The sequence below is a fragment of the Bufo bufo genome, chromosome 6, assembly GCF_905171765.1.
Source record: "Bufo bufo chromosome 6, aBufBuf1.1, whole genome shotgun sequence".
NCBI classification, from domain to species: domain Eukaryota; kingdom Metazoa; phylum Chordata; class Amphibia; order Anura; family Bufonidae; genus Bufo; species Bufo bufo.
In genome coordinates, this window is record NC_053394.1 from 221,968,626 (window position 1) to 221,995,154 (window position 26,529).

At 47.3% G+C, this 26,529-nt stretch overlaps 1 protein-coding gene across 5 annotated transcripts in view; it reads right to left on the bottom strand.

Annotated features, from left to right (window-relative positions):
- LOC121004861 (rap1 GTPase-GDP dissociation stimulator 1-like) overlaps nucleotides 1-26,529 on the bottom strand; it is a 354,733-nt gene that overhangs the window by 84,918 nt on the left and 243,286 nt on the right. For all 5 annotated transcript variants that reach the window (XM_040437255.1, XM_040437258.1, XM_040437256.1 and 2 more), the window contains one exon: nucleotides 25,044-25,187. In XM_040437255.1, coding sequence (XP_040293189.1) covers nucleotides 25,044-25,187 — 144 coding nt within the window. The remainder of the gene's footprint in view (nucleotides 1-25,043; nucleotides 25,188-26,529) is intronic.

Genomic DNA, 26,529 nt, shown 5'->3' on the forward strand with positions numbered 1-26,529 from the left:
GGGTGGGAAAAGTGGTGGGCTCATCTGCAGTGAACCATAAAGCAGGGGTGCTGTTTCTTTTTCACAAAAATCTGGCCTATATTATTATGGGGATTGAATCTGATAATGAGGGAAGATGGTGTGTTCTACATCTTGCCATAAACTCAGAAGAGCTTAGAATATATAACATTTACGGTCCGAATACGGATAATAAGCAATTTTTTGCTGATCTGGGAGTCAAACTAAACAAGGATCATGTTAAGAAACGTATAGTAGGAGGGGATCTTAATACTGTAATTAATACAACAGAGGATAGAAGAAGAGTAAATAACCGTCAGGAACTAACTCATATACATGATAAAGTTTTAGAACCGTTTTTGCGAGATACAGCCCTATCAGATACCTGGAGATCTATAAATCCAGATGGTAGAGAATTTACCTTTTACTCACCACCACATGAGTCATGGTCCAGGATAGACTACCTTCTAGTATCAGACAATCTGAAATATAGGATAGCGGAACCAACCATTCATGATTTGATAATTTCGGATCATGCTCCGATTTCTGTGATCTTCTCGGAGCATCAACCAAAAGGCCAGGACATCATTTGGAGATTTCCCTCCTATCTGTATAATGATGACAACTTCAGGGATATTCTCAGAGGTTGGTATCTGGAATTCAGGGAGGATAATATATCCAGTGAAAATAATGCTTCCTTGTTCTGGGACACGGCCAAAGCTGTGCTTAGAGGTAGGATTATAGCCTATGTAAGGGGACTTAAAAAGAAGATAACACAGCAGCTGCAGATCCTCAGTCTCTCTTTGCGCACCGCCTATACCACTTACCAGACCTCTCCATCTGAACAATCCAAGAAGATCTGGCAATTGGCAAAAAAGGACTATGATTTATGGTACGAAAGAAAGATGAGATGTGATATGCATGGCTTAGAGAACAAATTTTTTAGAGGAGGCAATAAGTCGGGTAAATTATTAGCCAATCTCATAAAAAATTTGAGGCGCCAATCTCACATCTTAAAATTAGCTGACACCGGAGGAGTGGTTCATGATAAACCTGACAAAATAGTCTCAATACTGGGGGATTATTATAGAAATCTATATAAAGACCCAGGGGTCAAGACCCCCTTATCCTCCTTCCTATCTAAATGTGTGGCACTACCAACCCTCTCTGAAAGTCAACTAGAATCCTTAAATGCTCCAATATCAGAGGATGAGGTCCTTGCAGTCATTAAGGGTCTGTATCTGCATAAAGCTCCAGGTCCGGACGGTTACACGGGAGAATTCTTTAAGATGCTAGGAGATGATGTTAAGGGACCGCTTACGAGGGTGTTTAATGGGATGCTCACGGGTACTCCCTTGTCAGCATCAGATAACCTAGCATACATTAAGCTGATCCCTAAGCCAGGAAAAGATGCCTTGCTTCCCGCTTCATACCGCCCAATATCTTTGATCAATGTGGATCTCAAGATAGGGGCAAAGATTATAGCTGATAGACTCTCCCTCATCATGCCGACGCTAGTTTCGCCTCCTCAATCGGGTTTCATTAAGGGTAGGTCAGCAGTTTCTAACATCAGAAAGGTTTTGGCGGTGTTAGATGCAGTTCAGGGTAAGATGTGTCCTTCTCCGTGTCCGTCCCTGATGGCGATAGACGCGGAGAAGGCATTTGATAATGTTAGATGGGATTGGCTGGAGGAGGTTCTAAATAGGATGCGATTCAGTGGTTCAATCCGAAACTTTGTTACAGCTCTATATACTGAGCCCAAAGCGCGAATAGCAATTCCGGGTTTCTTGTCCCCCTCCTTTCCATTATGTAGAGGTACGCGTCAGGGATGTCCCCTTTCCCCGCTATTGTTCAACCTGGCACTTGAACCGCTGGCTCGCATGCTAGAGGGAGGGGATATCTTTAGAGGAATAAAAGTGGGTCAGAAAGAAATCTATTCATCCCTTTTTGCAGATGACATATTGTTGTTCATGGCCGACCCGGTTGATGATCTAGAGAAGGTACTACAGCTTTTGGATTCTTTTGAGCCAGTTTCAGGCTTCAAGATTAATCTAGATAAATCAGTGATATTACCGCTAACATCCATAAGATTGAAGGACATGCTTCCAGACTCTTGCAAGAACATATCAGTGAGCAATTCCCACATCACTTACCTGGGTATTAAAATTGGAAAATCCCCTACGTCCCTTTATAGTCTGAATTATCCTTCCTTATTTAAAAGTATTGCTGATGATCTTAATAGGTGGAGAGGTCTCCCACTCTCCTTGACAGGCAGGAGTCATGTATTGAAAATGATGTGCTTCCCTAGGCTGCTGTACCCCCTTCAGACGGTTCCTCTGCTTTTACGTCATTCGGATGTTCAGGGCCTTAACTCAGTCTTCACCAGGTTTCTGTGGTCAGGAAAGAGGCCTCGCATTGCACTGACGAAACTTATGCTCCCAAGGGATAAAGGTGGGTTGAATGTGCCGAATGTCAGAATGTACAACCTAGCGTGTCTCTTCAGGCATTGTTTGGACTGGATACATGGGACTAGCCACTTCTCTAACTTTGACCTGGAGACCCATTTATCCAGCCCATGGCCGTTAGTCAATATGCTTCACACAAGGAGGCAATTAATGGCAAAAAACCTCAAACATTCCACTATCATTCGTGATACATTGGTAGCATGGAAAGAGGTGCGTAAGTTAGCGAAAAAACCGTTCCTAGCTTCCAGGGTGATGCACCTGTGGAGGCACCCAGAGTTCCCACAAGGGGACATGAACAAAATGTTTGAGGTGTGGAGAACAAAAGGCATCAAGACCTTACTAGACATGGTTCACATCTCTGAAAAGAGGTATCTTACTTTTGAGGAACTTTGTCAGAGGCGTGACCTAGACAGTTCACATGCTCTTCCTTTCCAACCGGTGCTCTTGTTTTGTAGAGATAGACTGAGAGATGTGTCCGGGGAATGCATAGGAGATTCTTTGGTGTATACACTGGGAGGTGGAAACTCCAGACTTTCCATTTCTCGTATATACCTGGAATTGCGAGAATCAAGTAATAAGGCCTCTGCGCAGGCCCTTTTCAGAAAATGGGAGAAAAAACTCAATATCACGGTAACGGCTGAGCAAGTCTTACGGGGATGGGCTAGAGTATGCAAGGCGGTGCCGTGTGAGGTATGGAGGGAAACACACTTTAGATTGATGCACTCGGCCATTTATGCCTTTACATTTCCTAGGAGGTCTGAAGGTTCAGCTTTTTTAGTAGCTTGTCCGAAATGTGGGTTAGACAAAGCTGACCTGGTACACTGCGTATGGCTATGTCCTAATGTGCAAAGATTTTGGGAACAGGTCAGGTCTTGGATTAAGGACAAACTGGGCTATACCCTGCAAATGGCCCCGGGGGTTCTTCTGTTTCATGACCATGGAGATGCGTGCTCTCATCCTCACATCTTAGTAGATGCAGCATTGGTAGTATCGTTGCGATGCTTGATGCGGGAGTGGTTGAAAGCAGAGGTACCCCAGTTGCAAGAGGTGAAAGCACAGATGACACATTTCATGTATTTAGATAAGTCAGAGGCAGAACTGAACAAAGAAAAGAAAACCAAATGGTTTTTTGGGAGATGGAAGACCTTTATTATAAATAGCTTTGCCCAGGAGGAGATAGCGAGGCTTATGCAAACGTTCAGATATACGGAGTGGTATGGGCTGGAGGTTCTTAAGGGGACTTTGGGGAGATTGTCGCTTGAAAACCAAGATGGTCAGGGAAATTGAAAAATAATGCAATATATGTGGTGCTAAAACTAGAACTGTTTGCTTTTTATGAGTAATGAAAAGATAATGGTGATTATTGATGTGGTGACGTTATTGGGAGGGAGGGAGGGGGTATTGAAGGGGATGTTTTCTACTGCTTTTTTATGTTTGTATGGAAAATGAAAAATTGTAACACCTACTGACTGAATCTGTATCCAATGTCTGTACTTTTTCTTTTATGGTGGAACAAATAAAATACATTTAAAAAAAAAAAAAAGAATCTCCGGGAAATGAGATCCACAGTGGATCTGCTCCCAGGATGTCCCGTAAGAACAGTATCGTGATGTTCCTTAAACACCTTGAGTTGTAGTTCCAAAGGGACAAACAACTTCCCTGGAGGACAGGAATCAGGTGCCTCTCCCTGGGCCTCCAACACCACTGCCTCAAGTTCAGTATAAAGGGTGGATACAACCACCCCATCAGCCAATATCGGAGCAGGATCCTCTGAATCCTCCCCCCCCTGGAAAGCTACGCCATGTTGGCTACTGGCATTACAGTGATTAGCTGGCCGGAACACGGCATCAGTTGCTATATAGCACCCGATGACGCAGGTTTAACTCATTGTGAGTCAGGGAGAGCTGCGCTTAGGAAGGGACAGATAGTTTCGGGAGTGTGATCGCAATATATTCGATAGAAAAACGTTTTAAAGACCCAAAAGTCCTTGTGTGTGGTGGCAGGCTGGCAGCAAAGCAATATAATTTAGCCATCAATTTTTTTTCCCGATACTTTACAATACTTTTTCGATAGAGGGTGACTGCAGTGACTTGTGACATCTGGGCTGCAATACCTTCTGTGTGTCAGTGCCAGATAAATATTACTGACAACAAATATATATATTTTTTCCATAATTTATCCACACTTTGCCTATAAACGGAGTATGCAGTGAATTGTCACATCTGCGCAGCAATAGCGTGTGTGTGTGTGTCAAGGCCAGATATTGGGAAAAATATTACTGACAACAAATATATATTTTCCATAATTTTAAAACATGACAGGAGGCTTCCTATTTTGCATTAACTCTCTTTACTAACTCCACAGCAGTAAAGAAAAAAATGTAAAGAGTAACAAGTAGATCACTCCGCCGCATAGTATATAAGGGTCATGCTGCCTGTACACTTCCTCTTTCTTTACTGCTCCATCAGCAGACAGGTCAGACTTTTTGCTCCCCTGGAGCTATATTACTTCTTGTGCATTTATTTCTTACTATATCGTATTATTATCATTTACCTCGGGTTCCTCAGGTCCCCCTCTAGCCTGGAGTGCCTCCTGGCTCCCTCATTTTCGCGGCCGTTTTCCCGCCGTTTTCAGCCATCTTAATTTTACCTCATAACATCTCATTGGGGATTCAGTGTGACTGTACTAATTAGCTGTTACTCCCTCATTAGTGGTTTTCACCCCTGTGCCTATCTCAGACTACTATTCAGTTCTCTCTGTGCCTCATGTGGCTGGGTCAGTCAGGTCAGTGCTGCTGCCTGTTTATTATTGTGACCTGCACTTAAGGGTTTCAACCCTGTGCGACCGGGGTGAGCCCCCACTATTAATACGCTGCTTATTGGGAGACTAGCTGTTGCAGTTCTCTCTAACTGGGTGAGCCCCAGTTTATAAGGTCACTACTTTACCCTGCTGGGGTTTATACTGGGCTTTGTTCCCATACTATTAAAACTGACCATACGCCTGTTCTCAAGACCTGGGTGCCCGTTTATTACTGTGCCTTTCAGTGACATACCAGCCGACCCTTATCATGGAGAATTCCCAGAATGTCCCTGTAGACTTCCAGGCTATGATTAACGCAGCTGTCGCTGCCTCTGTGGAGAAGGCACTCTCCAAGGCCCGAGCTTCGGCTCCTGACGTACCTAAAACTCGCAGACGTCCACGACACGAGTCGGACTCCGACCTGTCCGACTATCAGACAGGGGATGAATCCCGCCATACGAAACGCCATGACAAAGGCGAGGACTATACACCCAAACCACCCAAGGGTAAGCCACCTGCCAAACGTAAAACTGCCAAACTTCACACTCCGGCCCCGCGTCAGGAGTACTCTTCAGAAGAAGAACAGGACCCTACCCACTCCATGTCAGTGCTAGATGAGTGGCAAGCTGACGCTTCAGAGTCGGATTACGACGCATGGGGCTCGGACGAGAAGTCTGTTTCCGCTTTCATGCAGGAGACCCTCCTGGGTGCGGCCCAGGCAAGAGGTATCGAAGACACTGCTGACGCAGAACCTCCTCTTGACTCAGACACCATTATGGACCCCTCAGGTCAGGCGATGTTCGATCCTCGCAACATACGACACCCCAGATCGGGTGAATGGTCGCCTCCGGAACACCTTTCCAGGTTCATGCACCTGTGGCTCCGCAAACCTCTGGAGAAAGAGGTCCGCAACCGACTCAGGTCTGAATGCCCACGCCCTTCCCTGCCGGATAAGCTCAGACCCCAGAATTTGACAAAGTTATGACGACCTTTATGATGCGCAGTGGCAGAGACCCTCGACGGGGGGTAGAGAAAGGCCTATGGGGCGCCCAAGATAACCTACTGGATTCCGTAGGCCCCCTGGCTCGCATTATGTATCTGGCGGATGATGCCTACGCCAAAGCCGATTCCTTATCCACCGAGGACTTCAGGGAATGGGCACATGACATTCGTGAGTGGGCACAACGTTGTTTTTGTTTCATCGGAAACGCCAATGTTACGCTCTCTTCGGAGAGACTAAAAGCAGCGTTATTCCGTATTAACGGTAAATTGGCAGACCTTGGCACAAAAGAGATTGGGCCCCAGGCACAAGGGAAACTTTTCGGTGAACCATTCCTCAAGGAATTAAACAAACATGTCAACGTGTTCACCTCCCTTAATAAGGCGCAATCCTCAATGCGCAGTGTCTTCAGGAGCAACCCTACCAGAGGGGTTTTTGGAAGGGCTGGCCGGCAACGGGGCCGTGCCGCCAGCCGATTTTGGCCTTCAGGCCCCCGTACTCAACCAACACCATTCTATCCGACAAGGGATTATCAGCAACGACCATTTTCCAGAGGCTCAGATAGAGGCCGTGGAATCCGCGGACGTTCCCGCTTTACTGCAGGTAAGGACCCATATTCCTCCCTTGTTACCATGTACCCGCACTGCGGGCCGTATTTCCCTTTCTTTCCACAATTGGGCCGCCCTTTGCTCAGACGCTTGGATTCTACAAACAGTGCAGGGATATATCATAGACCTAGTGGGAACCCCCTTTCAGGTTCAGCCCCCTCACCCCATCCACATGTCGTCTTTCGACCACAACCTCGTCAACGCGGAGCTACGCGAGCTTCGGGACAAAGGGGCTATTCAACCAGTCCACGAACAGGGAGGTTACTTCAGCAACATCTTCCTCGTGCGGAAGAAGTCGGGAGAATACCGCCCAGTTATCAATCTTCGCGCCCTCAACGCGTACGTGGTCTATCGCCACTTCAAGATGGAGGGCATCCACCTCCTGCGGGACCTTCTTCGCAGCAACGACTGGTTCGCCAGGCTCGATCTAAAAGATGCATACCTGTCAGTCCCGGTGCACCCGGACTGTCGAGCACTCCTACGTTTCCTCTGGCATGGTCGCCCTTGGCAATTCACTTGCCTCCCTTTCGGGCTCAGCTCAGCCCCATGGTGTTTCACCAAACTCCTAAAACCGGTGGTGGCCCACCTGAGGTCCAGGGGCATTCGATGCATCATCTACTTGGACGACCTCCTCCTGTTCTGCTCCGGCGAACGCAGACTACGCCAACACATTCACCTGGCAGTATCCCTACTGGAATCTCTGGGCTTCGTGGTAAACCAACAGAAATCGGAGCTGACCCCTACCCAGACGATACAATTCCTCGGCTTCGAGATCGACTCGACGACGTGCACTCTGAGGCTACCAACCTCAAAGATCGCAACCATTCGCAAGGAGATTCGCAGAGTTCTCTGACTCGATTCCATCCCTCTACGCAACCTGGCCAGGATTGTGGGACTCCTCTCAGCTTCCATTCAAGCCATATTTCCGGGTCCTCTCCACTACAGGGCCATGCAACGACTCAAGGCAAAATACCTTCGCCACAGACCTACCTACGATCAACCCGTCCCGGTGACGACAGAAGTTCGCGAAGAGCTGTCATGGTGGCTGGACAGCATGCAAGCCTGGAACGGCAAGGCCATATTCGGAGACACTCCAGATTTCGTTTTAGAATCAGACGCCAGCTTGTGGGGATGGGGTGCCACCAACAGAACCATCTCCACGGGAGGAGCATGGACGACGCAGGAGCTCTCCATGCACATCAATTGCCTCGAACTCCTAGCAGGATCCTTCGCGATTCGCAGCCTGGCTCGGGAGAGCTCCAATTGTTGCATCCTCCTTCGCATGGACAACATCTCCGCAGTCCAGTACATCAACCGCCTAGGAGGCGCTCGCTCACGCCTACTGTCGGATATCACGAGGAACATCTTCGACTACTGCCTCCCTCGCAACATCACGTTACAAGCGGAATACTTGCCGGGAGAAATCAACCTCACAGCCGACTGGTTCTCTCGCCACTGGAGAGACGTCAGCGACTGGAAGCTGAACACGAGAATCTTCAGGGCCAGGGCAGCCCGGAGGGGTCCCTTTCACCTGGATCTGTTCGCCTCTCGCAACAATCACCAGACCCCGGAGTTCTTCAGCTGGCTTCCGGACCCGGAGAGCAAGGCGACAGACGCTTTTCTCCAACAATGGCCGGCGACAGGAGCCTACGCTTTTCCCCCATTCTCCATGTTTGCGAGAACACTACACCAGATGTGGACACAGCAAATCAAACTGGTTCTCATAACGCCCTTGTGGCAGAGTCAACCATGGTTCCCGGACCTCCTGGCCTCCTCCTACATGGATCCTCTCCTCCTTCCATCCTTCCAGGACCTGCTCACGGATCCCAAAGGATGTCTCCACCCGCTCATCCTGGAAGATCGACTACCCCTGGTGGCTTGGTCTCTTTTCGGGGTTCCTGGCGAGTCAGCGGACTATCGCAGACTGCTAGGGACCTCTTATGGGACTCATGGGCCCCGGGAACTAGACGCTGCTACCTTTCAGCTTGGGCCTCCTGGTCTACTTGGTGCATGGAACGGGACTCCGATCCATTTACGGCACCTGTTCCCATGATTCTCAATTTTCTTTCCTCCTTGTTTTCTTCTGGCCGCTCTTATCGCTCTATCAACGTCGTTCGCTCCGCGATTTCGGCAGCCCATACTCCCGTCAGGGACCTCCCGGTCGGCAAAGATCCTCTGGTCTGTCGCCTACTCCGCGGCATGCGGCTCTGCCGCCCCCCAGCCCCCAAATACCATCACCTATGGGACGTGGGACTGGTTCTCCGTTTTTTCAGGGATTGGCCTCCGAATGACCGCCTCTCCGTTCGCCAACTATCCGCTAAGTGCGCTTTTCTCCTCTGTCTTGTGTCTTTCCGACGGGTGTCGGACGTTCGGGCCTTCGATGTCGATGCCTTTGAGGTGACCCCTGAAGGAGTCACTTTCCATATCTCTCGTCGCACTAAATCAGGTTCGACATCGGTCTCTTATCCCTTTTTTCCAGACGACCCGCAGCTCTGTGTTGTGTCCACCCTTCGCAGTTATGTTTCGGTTACCTCCTCACTCCGTTCCTCTACGTCGGGTCAACTCCTAGTTTCCTACGTGCGCCCTTACGCCCCAGTCTCTGTCACCACGCTGGCCCGTTGGATCCGCTGGATCCTTTCCCTCACAGGTATAGACCCCGCTTTCGGCGCCCACTCCGTTCGCGGAGCGGCGGCTTCAGCAGCCCTAATGGCAGGGGCGTCCCTTTCGGATATTCTCCGAACGGCGGACTGGTCTAGGGAATCTACTTTCCGTACCTTTTATTTTCGCACTCCCCCTTCTGCTGGGACATCTCTTCTTCAGCGTTAAAATTGCAAAATAGGAAGCCTCCTGTCATGTTTTAAAATTGAAGATTATGCTAGCTTTAGTGTACTAATAATCTTAATTTTAATAAAGACAGGAGGCGAGTATTTTCCCTCCCTTCTATTCCCTACCCTGACTCTTTGGGGGAGTGAATCTCAAGGTGTCGGATATAGGGCTCGATTTTAATAATCTCTCTGTTTTGGGACATATTCAGAATTTCTCACCCTAAGTATTGCCTCCCTGACGGGCAGTTCTTAGTTGTATTACATACTTACACCTACCATACATTTAGCCACTAGATAATTTGCACGCTATTTGTAATGATTTCATTTTACACTATTCCGTTAAAGCCCATAAGCGTGAATAGTTACAATTCTATACCTAACCTATTTTATACTCTCCTTTCAGCGTAACCCTCTTCAGGTCCTCCACTGGTCGCTGGTTTGTTAATCTTACGACCCCATAGGATGAGATGAGAGCTTCGTTCGGTCTTACCTCCAACCTCGTTTACCAGAAGTCTCCTCAAGTTCTGCTCGCCAGAAACCGCTGTTACAGTTTTCGTTGAATTTCTGGATGTTCGAGCTCAACCTGGACTTTGATGTCGCTTTTAGAAAGAGGAAGTGTACAGGCAGCATGACCCTTATATACTATGCGGCGGAGTGATCTACTTGTTACTCTTTACATTTTTTTCTTTACTGCTGTGGAGTTAGTAAAGAGAGTTAATGCAAAATACTCGCCTCCTGTCTTTATTAAAATTAAGATTATTAGTACACTAAAGCTAGCATAATCTTCAATTTATCCACACTTTGCCTATAAACGGAGTCTGCAGTGAATTGTCACATCTGCGCTGCAAGCGCGTGTGTGTGTCAAGGCCAGATATTGGGAAAAATATTACTGACAACAAATATATTTTTTCCATAATTTATCCCTAACTGGTCCCTTATAACATATAACATTTAACATTTAATATGAAGAAGGCGAGCATTAAGGGACGGGAAGTGGCCGTGATGCTGATGATGCGCGCAGAGGCCGTGGCCCTGGGTGCGTGGTGATACTGTGCCTGCTGCCAGAGCACAAGAAAAATAATAATCCAAGATACCTAGTTTCATGTCCCAGTTTGCAGGGCGGCGCAGGACACCAATCTCGAAGTCAGCCCAGTGCCAGCAGGTGGTCGGTTGGATTGCAGCAGATAGTGCTTCCAGTCGGTTAAGCACCACCCTGTCTTCCACCAAATCCAGTCTCAGTAACCAGGAGTCTGGTCCACACAATCCTCACCCTGATCCTCCCACCATTTACAGTCTGGCCAAACAATTGATCTCACACTCGGATATTCCAAGGACCTCTTTACATCGCCATCAATTGATTTGGCCCTCTCGCCAAGCATGCTTGAGGAGGGATTGGAGATCTTGTGCCCCGATTCCCAACCTCTTGAGCATCCAGAGTCACAAGAAATTATGCTGGGGAACGGCAATTACTGTCTCAAGAGGTTGAAGAAGAGGATGACACACAGTTGTCAATGACTGAGGTTGTGGTTAGGTCAACAAATCAGGAGGCTGATCAGAGTGAGGAAGTGGAAGAGGAGGTGCTGGATGATGAGGTCACTGACCCAACCTGGGAAGGTGGCAAAAAGCCGAGCGAGGAGAGCAGTACAGAGGGGGAGGGATCTGCAGCACTGCAACAGGCTGGAAGAAGCAGTGGGGTGGCAAAAGGTAGAAGGCGGTCACTACCAAATAGGCCCGCAACTGTTCCACGGAGCACCCCCTTGCGTAAATCTCCCTTGCCAAGGGGTAGGTGTTCGGCAGTATGGCGCTTTTTTGAGAAAAGTGCGGACGACAAAAGAATAGTAGTCTGCAACCTGTGCCACACCAAAATGAGCCGGGGCGTGAACACTAGCAACCTCACCACCACCAGCATGATCCGCCACATCGCATCAAAGCACCCTAACAGGTAGGCCAAATGACTGGGTATACAATCTGTGTCTGCGGGTCACACCACTGCCTCCTCTTCCCCTGTGTTACGTGCTGGCCAATCCCCTGTCCAAGATGCAGGCCCGGATGCCTCCCGCCCTGCACCTGGACCTTTGCAAGCACCATCAATGACCACATCCCTTTCCCTGTCACAGCACAGCGTCCAAATGTCATTACCCCAGGCATTTAAACGCAAGCGCATATACCCAGCCACCCACCCACAGGTCATAGCACTAAATGCGGAACTTTCCAAATTACTGGCCCTGGAAATATTGCCATTTAGGCTTGTGGACACTTAGGCTTTCCACAGCCTGATGTCGGCTGCCGTCCCTCGTTACGCAGTCCCCAGCCACCATTTTTCAAGGTGTGCCGTGCCAGCCTTACAACAACATATGTCCCTAAGCATCACACATGCCCTGACCAACGCAGTTACTGGGAAGGTCCACCTTACCACAGACACATGGACAGGGACGCTACATTTCCCTGACGGCACACTGGGTGAATGTTGTGGAGGCCCGGGAGCGACTTGTACCCTGGGATGGCACAGATGCTACCGACGCCACGGATTGCAGGCCCCAATTCCATCAGGGTTTCCGCCACCACCTACGTTAGTGGCTCCAACCCCCACTTCTCCTCCTCCACCTCCTCCTCCATTTCCACCTCCGAATTATCCGAAGCACCAGTCAGTCATCAGTCGGTAGCTGGAAGCATAGTAGCACTGCAGTGGGGAAGCGGCAACAGGCCTTGCTGAAGCTGATCTGCCTAGGTGACAAACAGCACATCTCCGCAGAGCTGTGGCAGGAGATAAGAGACCAGACTGAGCTGTGGCTCTCGCCACTCAACTTAGAACCAGGCATGGTTGTGTCTGATAATGGCTGTAACTTGGTGGTGACTTTGAAGCTGGGCAACCTTAGACACATCCCATGCCTTGTCCACGTATTCAACCTTGTGGTTCAGCGGTTTCTAAAAACATACCCCAGTTTGCCTGAGCTACTGGTGAAGGTGCATGTGTGCACATTTCCGCAAGTCACCAACAGCTTTAGCCGGTCTGTCAACGCTGTAGCAGCGCTTGAAATTGCCAGCTAACCGGCTGTTGTGTGACGTGAGCACATGCTGGAACTCCACGTTCCACATGTTGGCCACGGTTTGTGGGGAGCAGAGGGCAGTTGTGGAATACCAGCTGCTACATGGTCATCGCCTTTCCAGTCAGCTTCTGCTATTCACAAGCGAGGAGTGGGCATGGATGTTTTGTGATGACCACTGATACCTGGTCTACAAAGCACGGTCAGGGCAGGTATATCACGTACACTCCGCATTGGGTCAACCTGCTGACGGCTGACAAGCATGGAATGCGTGGCTCTGCAGCGGAGTTGGTGACACCGCCACGACTTGCAGGCAGGCCTACTGCCACCTCCTCTACTCCTCCTACTCCATCCTCTTCAATAACCTCCTCGGCTGAGTCCTCTTCTGCTGCGGTGTGTGGCTGCACATCAACTGAATCCCCCCAGCTCCCCAGGGGCTATTCCACATTCCGGATACGACAGTGTCACGCTGTCTTGGGGTTGACTTGCCTGAAAGCAGAGAGTCACACCGGACTAGCACTCCTGTCCGCCCTGAACGCACAGGTGGATCAGTGGCTGACCCAACACCAACTGGAGATCGGCAAAGTGGTGTGTGACAATGGAAGCAATTTGTTGGCGGCATTGAATTTGGGCAAGTTGTCACATGTGCCGTGCATGGCACATGTGTTGAATCTCATCGTACAATGCTTTGTGTCTAAGTAGCCAGGCTTACAGGACGTCCTCAAGCAGGCCAGGAAGGTGTGTGGCCATTTCAGGCGTTCCTACACGGCCATGGCGCACTTTTCCGATATTCAGCGGCGAAACACCATGCCAGTGAGGCGCTTGATTTGCGACAGCCCGACACGTTGGAATTCAACACTCCTAATGTTTGACCGCCTGCTCCAACAAGAAAAAGCCATCAACGAGTATTTGTATGACCGGGGTGCTAGGACAGCCTCTGCGTTGCTGGGAATTTTTTTGCCACGTTACTGGACGCTCATGCGCAATGCCTGTAGGCTCATGCGTCCTTTTGAGGAGGTGACAAACCTAGTCAGTCGCACCGAAGGCACCATCAGCGACCTCATCCCATTTGTTTTCTTCCTGGAGTGTGCCCTGCGAAGAGTGCTGGATCAGGCTGTAGATGAACGTGAAGAGGAAGAGGAAGAGTTGTGGTCACCATCACCACCAGAAACAGCCTTGTCATCATCGCTTGCCGGACCTGCGGCAACGCTGGAAGAGGAGTATGAGGAAGAGGAGTCAGAGGAGGAATGTGGCTTTGAGGAGGAGGAAGACCAACCACAGCAGGCATCCCAGGGTGCTCGTTGTTGTCACCTATCTGGGACTCGTGGTGTTGTACGTGGCTGGGGGGGAAGAACAGACTGTCAATGACATCAGTGAGGACGAGGAACGGGAAATGAGTAGCATCCAACCTTGTGCAAATGGGGTCTTTCATGCTGTCATGTCTGTTGAGGGACCCTCGTATAAAAAGGATGAAGGAGAACGACCTGTACTGGGTGGCCACGCTACTAGACCCCCGGTATAAGCAGAAAGTGGCGGAAATGTTACCAAATTACCGCAAGTCGGAAAGGATGCAGCAGTTCCAAAATAAATTAAAAAGTATGCTTTACACAGCGTATAAGGGTGATGTCACAGCACAACGGGAAACTAACAGGGGAAGAGGTGAAAGTAATCCTCCTCCTACCACGACCACGCCTGCAAGGACAGGACACTTTACAGATGTGTTGTTGATGGAGGACATGCAGAGCTTTTTCAGTCCTACACATCGCCACAGCCCTTTGGGATCCAGCCTTAGAGAACGACTAGACCGACAGGTAGCAGACTACCTCGCCTTAACTGCAGATATCGACACTCTGAGGAGCAATGAACCCCTTGACTACTGGGTGCGCAGGCTTGACCTGTGGCCTGAGCTATCCCAGTTTGCGATAGAACTTCTGGCCTGCCCCGCTTCAAGTGTCCTGTCAGAAAGGACCTTCAGTCCAGCAGGAGGCATTGTCACTGACAAGAGAAGTCGCCTCGGTCAAAAAAGTGTTGATTACCTCACCTTCATTAAGATGAATGAGGCATGGATCCCGAAGGGACTGACAGTGGGGGATACGTTTGACTAACAAAAGGCCTGATGACATGCCTTGGCCTCAAAATGGTCCCCACACTGCTGTGTTTAATGTCTGCATACCGGATGACTTTCGTGAATTCTCCGCCACCAACTAGGGTTCAAGCCGTAATGTTTTAGTCACCTTTCTGCCTGGAAAACATAAATTTTTCCGGCCGCTGCTACAACAGCGGCTGCAACATTACCATTATTTTTCAGGCATGTGTACATGCCTAATTTTTCTGGCCTCTGGTGCTGAACTGTGGCTGCAAAAACAAAACAAAAAAAAAGGCACATACAAGTGTCAATTCCCCTTCGTGATCGTTACCTTGTTGTGGTGAAGGGGCTTACGTATCACAATGAAGCGAGCATCACCTCTATGAGTGTGTTGCCAATGTTGCCACACCCCAGATGATAAGGCCGTTGCTTCATTATGATCAGACCAAAAACTATTGGCTGGATAATTTTTCATAGAAAAAATTATAATAAAGTCTCTTAATGGTTTATTAGAAATAATGCAGACAATTTTAAAAATCCCCATCAATTCCAATACAAAGCAAGTACAGAGCTCAGAACTAATATATTTCAGGATGTCGTAATGGTTCGTTAATTCGACAATGGTTAATCAATTCGACACACGTCCCCGGATAGGGGACGTAACAGGGATTAAACTGATAGGAATAGTACTAGTTAAGACACCACTCATATAGGGTGTCACAGCACATTGCTCCGTGCACGCGCAGTGCCCCAACTTGGGAGTAAGAGGTCCGACCAAGCTGCTTTTTCCATCTCCCGGTTCCTAAAATCAATTCAGTTTGGTGTATCAGAGTTTGGTCTGTCACTGTGAAGGCAGTCGAAGGTACCCGGCCTAAATTTTTTTCACAAAAGGCAATCCCTGATATGGGACGTAACAGGGATTAAACTGATAGGAATAGTACTAGTTAAGACACCACTCATATAGGGTATCGCAGCACATTGCTCTGTGCACACGCAGTGCCCCAACTTGGGAGTAGGAGGACCGACCAAGCTGCTTTTTCCATCTCCCGGTTCCTAAAATCAATTCAACTCACGCGCAGTGCCCCAAATTGGAAGTAACAAGAAGGACGCACACAGATAAATCACATTTCTGCAAGGAGTTTGTCAACTTTTGACAACTGTTTGCGGTTGTCTAAAATCCATTCAATACACGTCCTGATAGGGGACGTAACAGGGATTAAACTGATGAGAATAGTACTACAGAAAGTACCACTCCTATCGGGTGTGAGAGTAAATTGCACGGCGCAGACGCAGTGACCGTGGATTCAAACAAAGAGAGGGAGCCAGCTTTTTTTTAACCATCTCCCCGTTCGAAAAATCAATTCAATTCACCTTTCAGGGACCCTTGGTGTTGTACGTGGCTGGGTGGAAGAAGAAACCTTCAATGACATCAACGGGACATGGCTAGCTTGGTATCCAACCTTGTGCAAAAGGGGAGTTTGCGGTTGGGCAAATGGACTGTTTACGGTTGTTTGCGTTGCATTAAAAGGGGAGTTTGGTCTGTCAATGTCTGTGAAGCGGGCGTAACCCTTACACTACCTGATCGATACAACATCATACCTGATCGTATACACACACTGGATGTTTTAAACCACGTTGTTCAAAAAGATTTAGGATTGTTAGGTGATTTATGCTTTTTATGGATTAAAACCCAACTCTGCGTCAACTATGTAATTTTCCATGGGAGCTTTGCCATGGATCCCCCTCCGGCATGCCACAGTCCAGGTGTTAGTCCCCTTGAAACAACTTTTCCATCACTACTGTGGCTAGAAAGAGTCCCTGTGGGTTTTAAAATTCGCCTGCCTATTGAAGTCTATGGCGGTCCGCCCGTTCGCGAACATTTGAGGAAATTTGTGTTTGCCGTTCGCGAACGGAGAATTTTATGTTCGCGACATCTCTACTTACCACTACTGGGTGTCCAAGCTGGACACGTGGCACGAACTTGCACTCTACACTTTGGAGGTGCTGGCCTGCCCTGCTGCCAGCATTTTGTCTGAGGGTGTATTTTGTGCTGCTGGTGGCATTATAACAGATAAGTGTATCCGCCTGTCAACTGAAAATGCTGACAGGTTGACTCATATAAAAATTAACAAGGCCTGGATTGACCATGACTTCGCGACTCCACCAGAGGAATGCTGTGTGATTTGTGCGACACCCGCTTGTCTTCCTTGGATGTGTTAGCCGTTTCTCAGGCTCCCTCTCCGGAATCAAACACTGATTCCCCAATACCAGTAGTTTGCAATGGTTTTGAGCTGACAATTACATTGAAAGTTGATAGGCCAGACACCCTAATGGATCGTCGCCGTCACGGGGATGTGCCATTGGCCCCAGGTAAACTAGAGTCGCCAAAGCGGCAGCAGGCCACCCCCCATAATGTTTTAGATGTTCAGATCAGCAGGCCCTTGCTCCTAATGTTTTTGAGGGTCACCAGCCGGCCATCAATCATAATTTTTAAGGGGTGTGTATGATGCCCTCCTTTATGTGTAACTAAGGGTGTATCGGAGTGCCTCTTCCTTGTAATTTTTGGCAGCACTTGCACTTTATATACAAGTAAATATTTAGGAAAGAATGTTTTCTATACATTTTTCCTCTAAAATCGATTTTTTTCCCCCCTTGGCTTTGTGCGTAATATTGTCTCTATGTAAAAGTGGCGTACTATTTGGACAACATAGTTCCCAGCAGCGACCAGCGAGTCCAAGATGCATCCATACATCCCTCGCCATGCTGTTACAGAACCATTTTGGTGGTGTTACCAACAATTTCTGACATTTTCTTATGAACCAGCCACCCTCCCCTCTTCAGAGCAGGGGGTACCTGGTTTAATGCCCAGGTTCTCCCATTGACTTCCATTATACTCGGGTTTTATGTTTTCGGCCTGAGCACCCGAGCACTACGGTGCTCGATCAACCCTAGACCTGTCTCACATGATCCTCATGCGCTCCATATCAGGGGAATAAATTAAAATCCAGATAAACCACCACAAACATGCCCACCAGATGATGAAAGATGTCATTGATGAAGTGGAGCATTGGTCAAACCAAAAAGCATGACTCGAGTCTCAAAATGACCTTCAGGAGTATTAAAAGCTGTTTTCCATTCGTCCCCTTCCTTGACTCTTATCAGATTATATGCCCCCCTCAAATCCAACTTAGAGAACACCTTGGCACCAACAATCTGATTGAATAAATCTGGGATCAAAGGAAGGGGATAGGGATCACGGACAGTGATGCGATTAAGCTCACGGAATTCTAAACAAGGTTGACGGGGCAATCATACTCCCGATGAGGAGGCAACTCCTGGTCTCCACCCTCAGAGAAAACATCATAAAAATCAGAAAGGAAAGAAGGTAAAATTTTAGTAGTTACAACAGAAAGCGACATGCTGAGACAGTTGTCAATGCAGTAATGACTCCAATCGAGAATCTGTCTCGCTTGCCAATCGATGGTAGGGTTATGTTTGGTTAACCATGGTAAAAAAACTCGCTTAAAAAAGTGTCCTAAACGGGTGAAAATGCTCCAAACCCATACACTGTAGCGTGTCTATAACCGGGGGAGCAATTCCTCCACATGCGGTCCGCAGACTACGGCAATCCCCAGCAAATAATGCGTACAATTGAGGATGCTGGTGCAGACCGCATGCACCACAAGAACATCTTACACAAAATGATACATTGTGCAGATGAAAAAATATACATACACAATTCACTGCAAAAAATGCACCAAAATGATGCGCAACTGACAATACTAGCTAATTCCTCAGGCCGATGTTAAAAGCTGAGAACTTTGCCAATATCTTCCAGTCAGGAACATATCAGAGCCCCTCATGCACCACGTCACGGTGTCTCAGCACGCATGGGGTCCTACCACTAAACTGCCCGTGGTGTGTGAACAGGGTCTGAACAGTGCAATTAACTCACAGCCAGGCTCACATGCCTCCATAGTGGTATCACAAATGCATTGTGAGGTGAAATAAAGCTGTGAGCTGCACCCACAACAGACCATGTGACACAGAAGCTACCAGGTGCAAAAGAATGTTACCAACAAAATAAAGTGGCACATTCTATACACATAAGGACAAAAACTCACTGAAAAAATATACATACACAATTCACTGCAAAAAATGCAGCAAAATGATACGCAACTGCAGTGGTGGTACCTCTAATAGAGGCAGACCACGCAACTGCTATGGGGCCCGTAAGGGAAGAGGGCCCGACTGTGGAGGAAAGACCCCGCCCACTTATTACAATTAGCACAACAACTCAGTCCAGAGTCCTTGCCAGGGCCTCTGGCTCAGCCTTTCAGCTCTCCTCACTGTTTCTCCTCTGCACGATGTGCCCCAGCAAGGGCTCGATCCTACCATGAGGAGATGCCTCCAGGCATCAGTCAGCAGCCTGCACATGCCCTCAGGGGCTGCACTGCTGAGGAGAGGTTGTTTTTCAGAAGCTACAGCAAGATGTGCTGCTGCCATCAGAAGCCTCCCTAGTGCTCCCCTCCCCCACTCTGCTCCTCCTCCCTGTCCTGGCACACTGCAGAGCCCTCCTCTGCTGGTATGTAATCCTTGTATAGCAGTCGGGACAGAGGAAGTGGGGAAGAGAGCCTGCTGCACTGCCCTGCTGAGGAGAAGATGTCCTCTCATCAATCCTGACTGTTTACCCTGGAGACCTGCTCAGAAGCTAAGTGTGTGCCAGTGTAATATGTGTGTGTTTACATACTTGTACTTATGCCTGTGTAGTGTACTGTATTCTGTACATATGTATGTGATATATGTGTGTGTAATTGTCTAATGTATATGTGAATGACTGAGTAAAAGTATATATGTGTGTGTGTGTGTGTGTACTATATGTACAGTATATATGATGTGTCTGTGTGTATATATATATATATATATATATACACACACAGATGTAACACACCCTTGATGAGTTTTCACATTTAGTTAATGCGTTATGAGTAGTGTTGAGCGAACTGGTGTCGTTATGGATTCCGGTACCACGGACCACAACGGAATTCTATGACGGCATCTACCACGGAAGCCTATAAGAGGCTTTCCGTATTGCATTCAGTCATAATAGAAGTCTATGCTGACCATGCTATGCCATCATAGAATTCTACTATGGTCCGTGGTAGCAGAATCCATAACGGAATTCTTAGATAACCCGCACCTTGTACGCCGAACTTGAAAATACAAGTTCACTCAATACTAATTATGGCTGTGGCTGTTAGGCTACTTTCACACCTGCGTTCGGTGCGGATCCGTCTTGTATCTGCACAGACGGATCCGCACCGATAATGCAAACACTTGTATCCGTTCATAACAGATCCTTTTGCATTATTCATTAAAAAAAAAGTTTGTCAAAACGGATCAGTCTTGACTTACATTGAAAGTCAATGGGGGACAGATCCGTTTTCAATTGCACCATATTGTGTCAGTGAAAAACGGATCTGTCCCCATTGACTTACATTGTAAGTCAGGACAGATCCGTTTGGCTATGCATAGTCAGACGGTCACCAAAACGCTGCAAGCTGCGTTTTAGTGATCGTCTAAAAAACGCAACAGAGACCAAACACAGCCAATTTGATGCATTCTGAACGGATCCTTATCCATTTAAAATGCATGGGGGCTAAACTGATCCATTTTGGGCCGCTTGTGAGAGCCCTGAAACGAATCTTACAAGCAGACCCAGAAAGGCCAGTGTGAAAGTAGCCTTAAAGGGTTTGTCATATTCACTTCTCCCCCCACTCAGCCCCATATGAGCACCGGTAACATTTCATGCTCCAATGCTCTCCCTTGCACTGCGCTGAATTGCACAGGGCAAGGACTTTTACTGCAGATCCCGTGACATCACTGAATCTCCAGAAAAAATCTCTAGATTCAGCGCAGGGCAAGGGAAATGCTCCGACGCTGATGTCACAGGGGCTGAGTGGGGGAAGAAGGGGTTATGTCCGGGGTTCAGCTCTGAACCTGGACAAAATAAAGCCATCTGATCGCTGCATTTCCTTCACATCTCTGGTGATCGGCATCTGGTAGAGCAGGGGTCGGCAACCTTCGGCACTCCAGGTGTGGGGAAACTGCATCTCCCAGCATGCACACTTGCTTGGCTGTTCTCAGACAGAAGTGAGTGAAGCATGCTGGGAGTTGTAGATTCACAATAGCTGGAGTACTGGAGGTTGCTGATCCCTGTGGTAGAGAACATCCTGCCGGAGTTCACTAATCCACCACTGCTGGTTTCTGCCCTTCACCAATAGAACACCCTGGTGGTAGTCTGCCATAGTCTATGGCAGGAAAGCTCAACCTGCAGCCCTTCAGCATGCCCTAATAGCTTTAGGTTGTCCAGGCATGCTGGGAGTTGTAGTATTACAACAGCTGGAGGGTGCTGGTTGGGCATCAATGGTGAACAGCAGAATCTAGCAATGCTGGATATAGTCACCTGAGATATGAATGAAGCCTTAGGCCAGATTCACATCACTGTTCCGTTTTCCATTCTTCTGATCCGTCAGAAGAAAAGATAAATACAGATCCTGTATTTTAAGCATCCGTTATGCTCAGTTACGCACATTTTGCATCCTCTTTAGCCATTTCAGTATGATATGTTTTTTTTTTATGTAAAAAAAAAGTTCTACACAAAGTATTTTTTTTTCCTACCGTCTAAAATAACGTATCTCAGATGCAAATGGCTAAAATGGATGCAAAATGAGCATAATGGATGCTTAAAATACAGAATTCGTTTTATTGCTTTTTTTAATCTTCTGACTGATCAGAAGAACGGAAAACTAACAGTAATGTGAACGTGGGCTTGGACGGTAATGCTATATAGTACATTATACCTACTAATGTCACCCCTTGTGTACATGTTGTTTCATAAGCAACCCCCAGGTTATCAAAAACAGTAGTAAAGTAGCACCAATGTACCTACAGTTCATGGGTGAGGGAGGGGAGGGCCTGGGGTAGAAGGTTGAGAAGGTTGGAGGGACCAGAGATGGGTAGTCAGCGGGGCTTGGAAAGGACCATGGGGGCCCAATTCAGATTCCTGCTATGGGGCCCAATGAATTCTATGTACGCCCCTGCGCAACTGACAATAGTAGCTAATTCCTCAGGCCGATGTTAAAAGCTGAGAACTTTCCCAATATCTTCCAGTCACCGTGACGTGGTGAATGAGGGGCTCTGAAATGTTCCTGACTGGAAGATATTGGCAAAGTTCTCAGCTTTTAACATCGGCCTGAGGAATTAGCTAGTATTGTCAGTTGCGTATCATTTTGGTTCATTTTTTGCAGTGAATTGTTAACCATGGTAAACCTAGCACCAGAGGAGCAGGCAAACTCTTCAGCACAAAACATGAAATGGATCTTTAGGCGAATGTCCTGCACCATTTGAGACAGACACTTTTGAGAAAGAGGGGCAGTATCAATCTCAAACACAGAAATATTTTTGTCTAATGCGCTTGTTGTCAAACCATGCATGCGGACAAACTGGCCATCCACTAGATTAACCCCTGCCCCACTGTAAATAAATACTTCCATTTCCACAGTTTTGGAGTCTAACGCCACCTTGGCAGGCAGGAGAAATCTGGTACTATTGGTAAATGACAAAAGTACATACTCAGATTCCCCACCCACACTACCAAGAGTGAGAAGGGGACTAAACACATTGGGCCAGATTTATCATTAGCTCAGGTCAGAATAATGGAGTGAAAAAGTCCCAAAAAAAGTCCCAAACGCTAAAACTGCGCACAAATTTGCGACTTTTTTCTGCTCTGCACTATGCTCGCCAGTTTTCTGAAAGTGGGCGTGTTTTCTTATGTAAATGAATCTCTAGACAGATTCACTATTGGGACTATTTTAAAAGTCGCAAAAAAGTCGCAATTTCACTCCAGTGAGGACCATGCTTATCTTTTTAATAGAACATGCGACTTTTTCATAAAAACGTGCGACTTTTTCGTAAAGATGTGCGACTTTTGTAAAGCTGCTTACTGACGGATAAACTGCTACCGTCAAACCACATTTATTACAGTCTTAAAGGGCCGATCATAAATCTGACTTGGCTAAAACTGACTTTAGCCATATGTGAAAGTGGAGTGAGCTGTCAGAGTAATGATAAATCTGGCCCATTATATTATTTTTTTTCACCTTGATGTTAACAAAATGTCCTCCTTTACCACCGAAAAGCAAAGTCTTTTCTTAACCCTAAAGTTTTTATCAGCTGGTCCAGGAGTGACCTGCCCCAATTGCATTGGCTCATCACCAGACATGAGCTCGAGTGTCTCTTTACCCAGAGTGTCAGAAGAAGCCACTTTCCCATATGATAGTACGTCCTGGGTGAGAGGAACTTTAGATCTCTCCCTCAGGCGTCAATCAATACGTACCGCTAGAGACATGGCCGCCTCAAATGATTCTGGATTTTCGTGAAATACCAAGGCGTCTTTCAGGTTCTCAGACAGCCTATGACAGAATTGACTACGGAAAGCTGGGTCATTCCCACTCCTTATCAGTTGCCCACCTCCTAAATTCAGAGCAAAAGGACTCTGCAGAACGCTGTCCCTGCCACAACCCACGCAACTTAGATTCGGCCAGGGAAACCCAATCTGGGTCATCGTAAATAAGTCCCAGAGCTCTGAAAAATGAATCTACCGACCGGAGGGATTGTGAGCCGGTTGGCCAGGAGAAAGCCCAAGACTGAGCGTCACCTTTAAAGGGCTTCTGTCACCCCACTAAAGTGATTTTTTTTTTGGGGGCTAGTTAAGTTAGTTATATTGCGATATATGAAAATATAATTGTGTTACTTACTTTGATCCAGCAGTTTATTCAAAAAACGAAGTTTTATCATATGCAAATTCGGTCTCTACCAGCAAGTAGGGCGGCTACTTGCTGGTAGCTGCTGCAGAAATCCGCCACCCTCGTCGTGTTGATTGACAGGGCCAGCCGGGATCTCCTTCTCCGGCCAGCCCTGTCGGCATTTCAAAAATCGCGCGCCTGTGTTGATTCGGCGCAGGCGCTCTGAGATGAGGAGGCTCGTCTCCTCAGAACTCCCTCAGTGCGCCTGCGCCGATGACATCACCGAAATAGAAGACGTCATCGGCGCAGGCGCACTGAGGGAGTGCTGAGGAGGCGAGCCTCCTCATCTCAGAGCGCCTGCGCCGAATCAACACAGGCACGCGATTTTTGAAATGCCGACAGGGCTGGCCGGAGGAGGAGATCCCGGCTGGCCCTGTCAATCAACACGACGAGGGGGCGGATTTCTGCAGCAGCTACCAGCAAGTAGCCGCCCTACTTGCTGGTAGAGACCGAATTTGCATATTATAAAACTTCGTTTTTTTAATAAACTGCTGGATCAAAGTAAGTAACACAATTATATTTTCATATATCGCAATATAACTAATTTAACTAGCCTCAAAAAAAAAAATCACTTTAGTGGGGTGACAGAAGCCCTTTAAGTAATTAATTAATAATCCCCACTCTTTGACTCTCATCCCCAAAAGAGTTTGGACATAGTCTAAAATATAATTTGCACGACTCCCTGAACCGAACAAAGTTGTCACTTCCCCCGGAAAACCTATCCGGGAGAACGACATTAGGTTCAGGGCAGGCTTGGTTCCCGCTGCTGGAACCCACCGCGTATGATCTCTGAAATTGTGCAACGGCCGTATGGAGGTCAGCTACCGCCATAGACAGCCCCTGCATGCGATCAACCAGTGCAGAAACAGTATCCATAGCTGCACTGAAAAACACAAAGGATAACTGTTTTTTGGGAGGTTGATAATGTCACGGGTAATGGGGAAGGGGAAAACACCAGATACACAAAAGAAATAGACAACAGTCTAGGCCTCAAAAGCTAAGGAAGAGTGATGGGACTATTTACACATAAAAAAAACTATACATATGAGGTATCGTCGTAAACAAAACGTTGGAACAAAACCCGTAAAACGGTGGTAGGGATTGCATTTTTATTTCAATTCCACCCCATTTGGAATTTTTTTCCCGCTTCCCACTACAATTTATGCCATAATTAATGGTGGCATTAGAAAGTACAACTTGTCCCTGCAAAAAATAAGCCCTCATACAGCTATGTGACTGGAAATATAAAAAAGTTATGGCTCACGGAAAATAGGGAAGTAGGCTGTATTTGCATTTTCCCTATTGTTATTTTTATCTTACAAAACAATTACCTTTGAATACAATTTACTTACCACCAAGAAGCAATGACACAATAAGGTCTGCTGATGACTTCATTGTACACATGTCCTCTGTCTGTGAACTGTCCTGTAGTCTCTGGAGGATATCACATAGGGTCTCCTGAACAGAAACATCTACCAGTTGTATCTTAAGGGGTTCTGGAAACATAAAAATCTGTGTCGTCATATAATAAAAGACATAATATACACTCATTATAGAATATTAAGATTGTGGCATACACAGATCTCATAGGGCTTCATAGCAAAATTTATTATGGGCCCTCCATCCAGTTTCGAGGCATGCATGCATCAGTTAGTCCCAGATAATCCAGAACACAAATTTTAAATGTACTTTTTTTATTAAGTGGAATACATTTTATTTTAAAAAAATCGTAATATAAAAAGTCACCCTTGGACTCACCCACTTTATCCGACTTGTATGTCGTAAACAGTGGAACAGGTGCTTAAAAAAATATCTCACTGTATTTACATCAAACAACTGGCATAAATACATTGATAAATCTCCCCCATACAATTATAAATCACTGTTGCCCTTCAGATAATATATTACTAAACTGGCTGCCCCAGCCACCACTAGGGGGACCTCGGTGCATAGGAGTTTATACACTTACTATTGTCTGAAATTAAAGGGGTATTCCCATCACATACAATAGGAACGTATTGCTAGGATATGGCCCCATTGTCTGATAGGTGTGGGTCCCACCTCTTGGACCCGCACCTACAAGGAGAACGGAGCAGGCAGAGTGGTGGCTGGAGGACCCCAGGTTTCCCGGTCCGTCCACCACAAAGTGCTGCTTCCCGCTGCTCCCATACAAGTGAATGGGAGCGCACGCACGGCTTCTGCTCCCATTCATTTCTATGGGGCAGACGGAATTAGCTGAGCCAGCGCTCGGCTATTTTCGGCGGCCCCATTGAAATAAATGGAGGGCGGCTGCGCATGCGCAGTGCGCCCTCCTTTTATTTCCCCGCTCCGTTCTTGTTGTAGGTGCGGGTCCCAGAGATGGAACCCGCACCTATCATACAATAGGGGCATATCCTATAGATAAACCCCCATTGTATGTGATGGGAAAACCCCTTTTAGGCTGTAATAATCTCTTTGCACTGAGCTCCCTCTAGTGGCTGCTGCATTTTCATGCAATATTTTCATGTTGGGAAATAAAAAAGGAGTTCAGTGGTGGGCTCCCTCTGGCCATAGCAGTGTGGCCTGCCTCCACTGAAGGTATGCCACTGTTTATGACCTAATAGCTTGGCCTTATACATGCAATTTCTGTGTTGGATGAGAGGTAGCCATTTGATGATTCATATATCCTCCAAGGCTGTAAGGTAACAAAGAACCATGCTCTGCCCTGATGTGTTTCCAACGTATTTTCTTGAAGATGCCAATGATAATGGTGGAAATCCTTGTTTATTCCATATCTCTTTATGGATGAATCCTTATATTCTGGTCATGTAATCTGTACTACATGTTCAACAGTATACT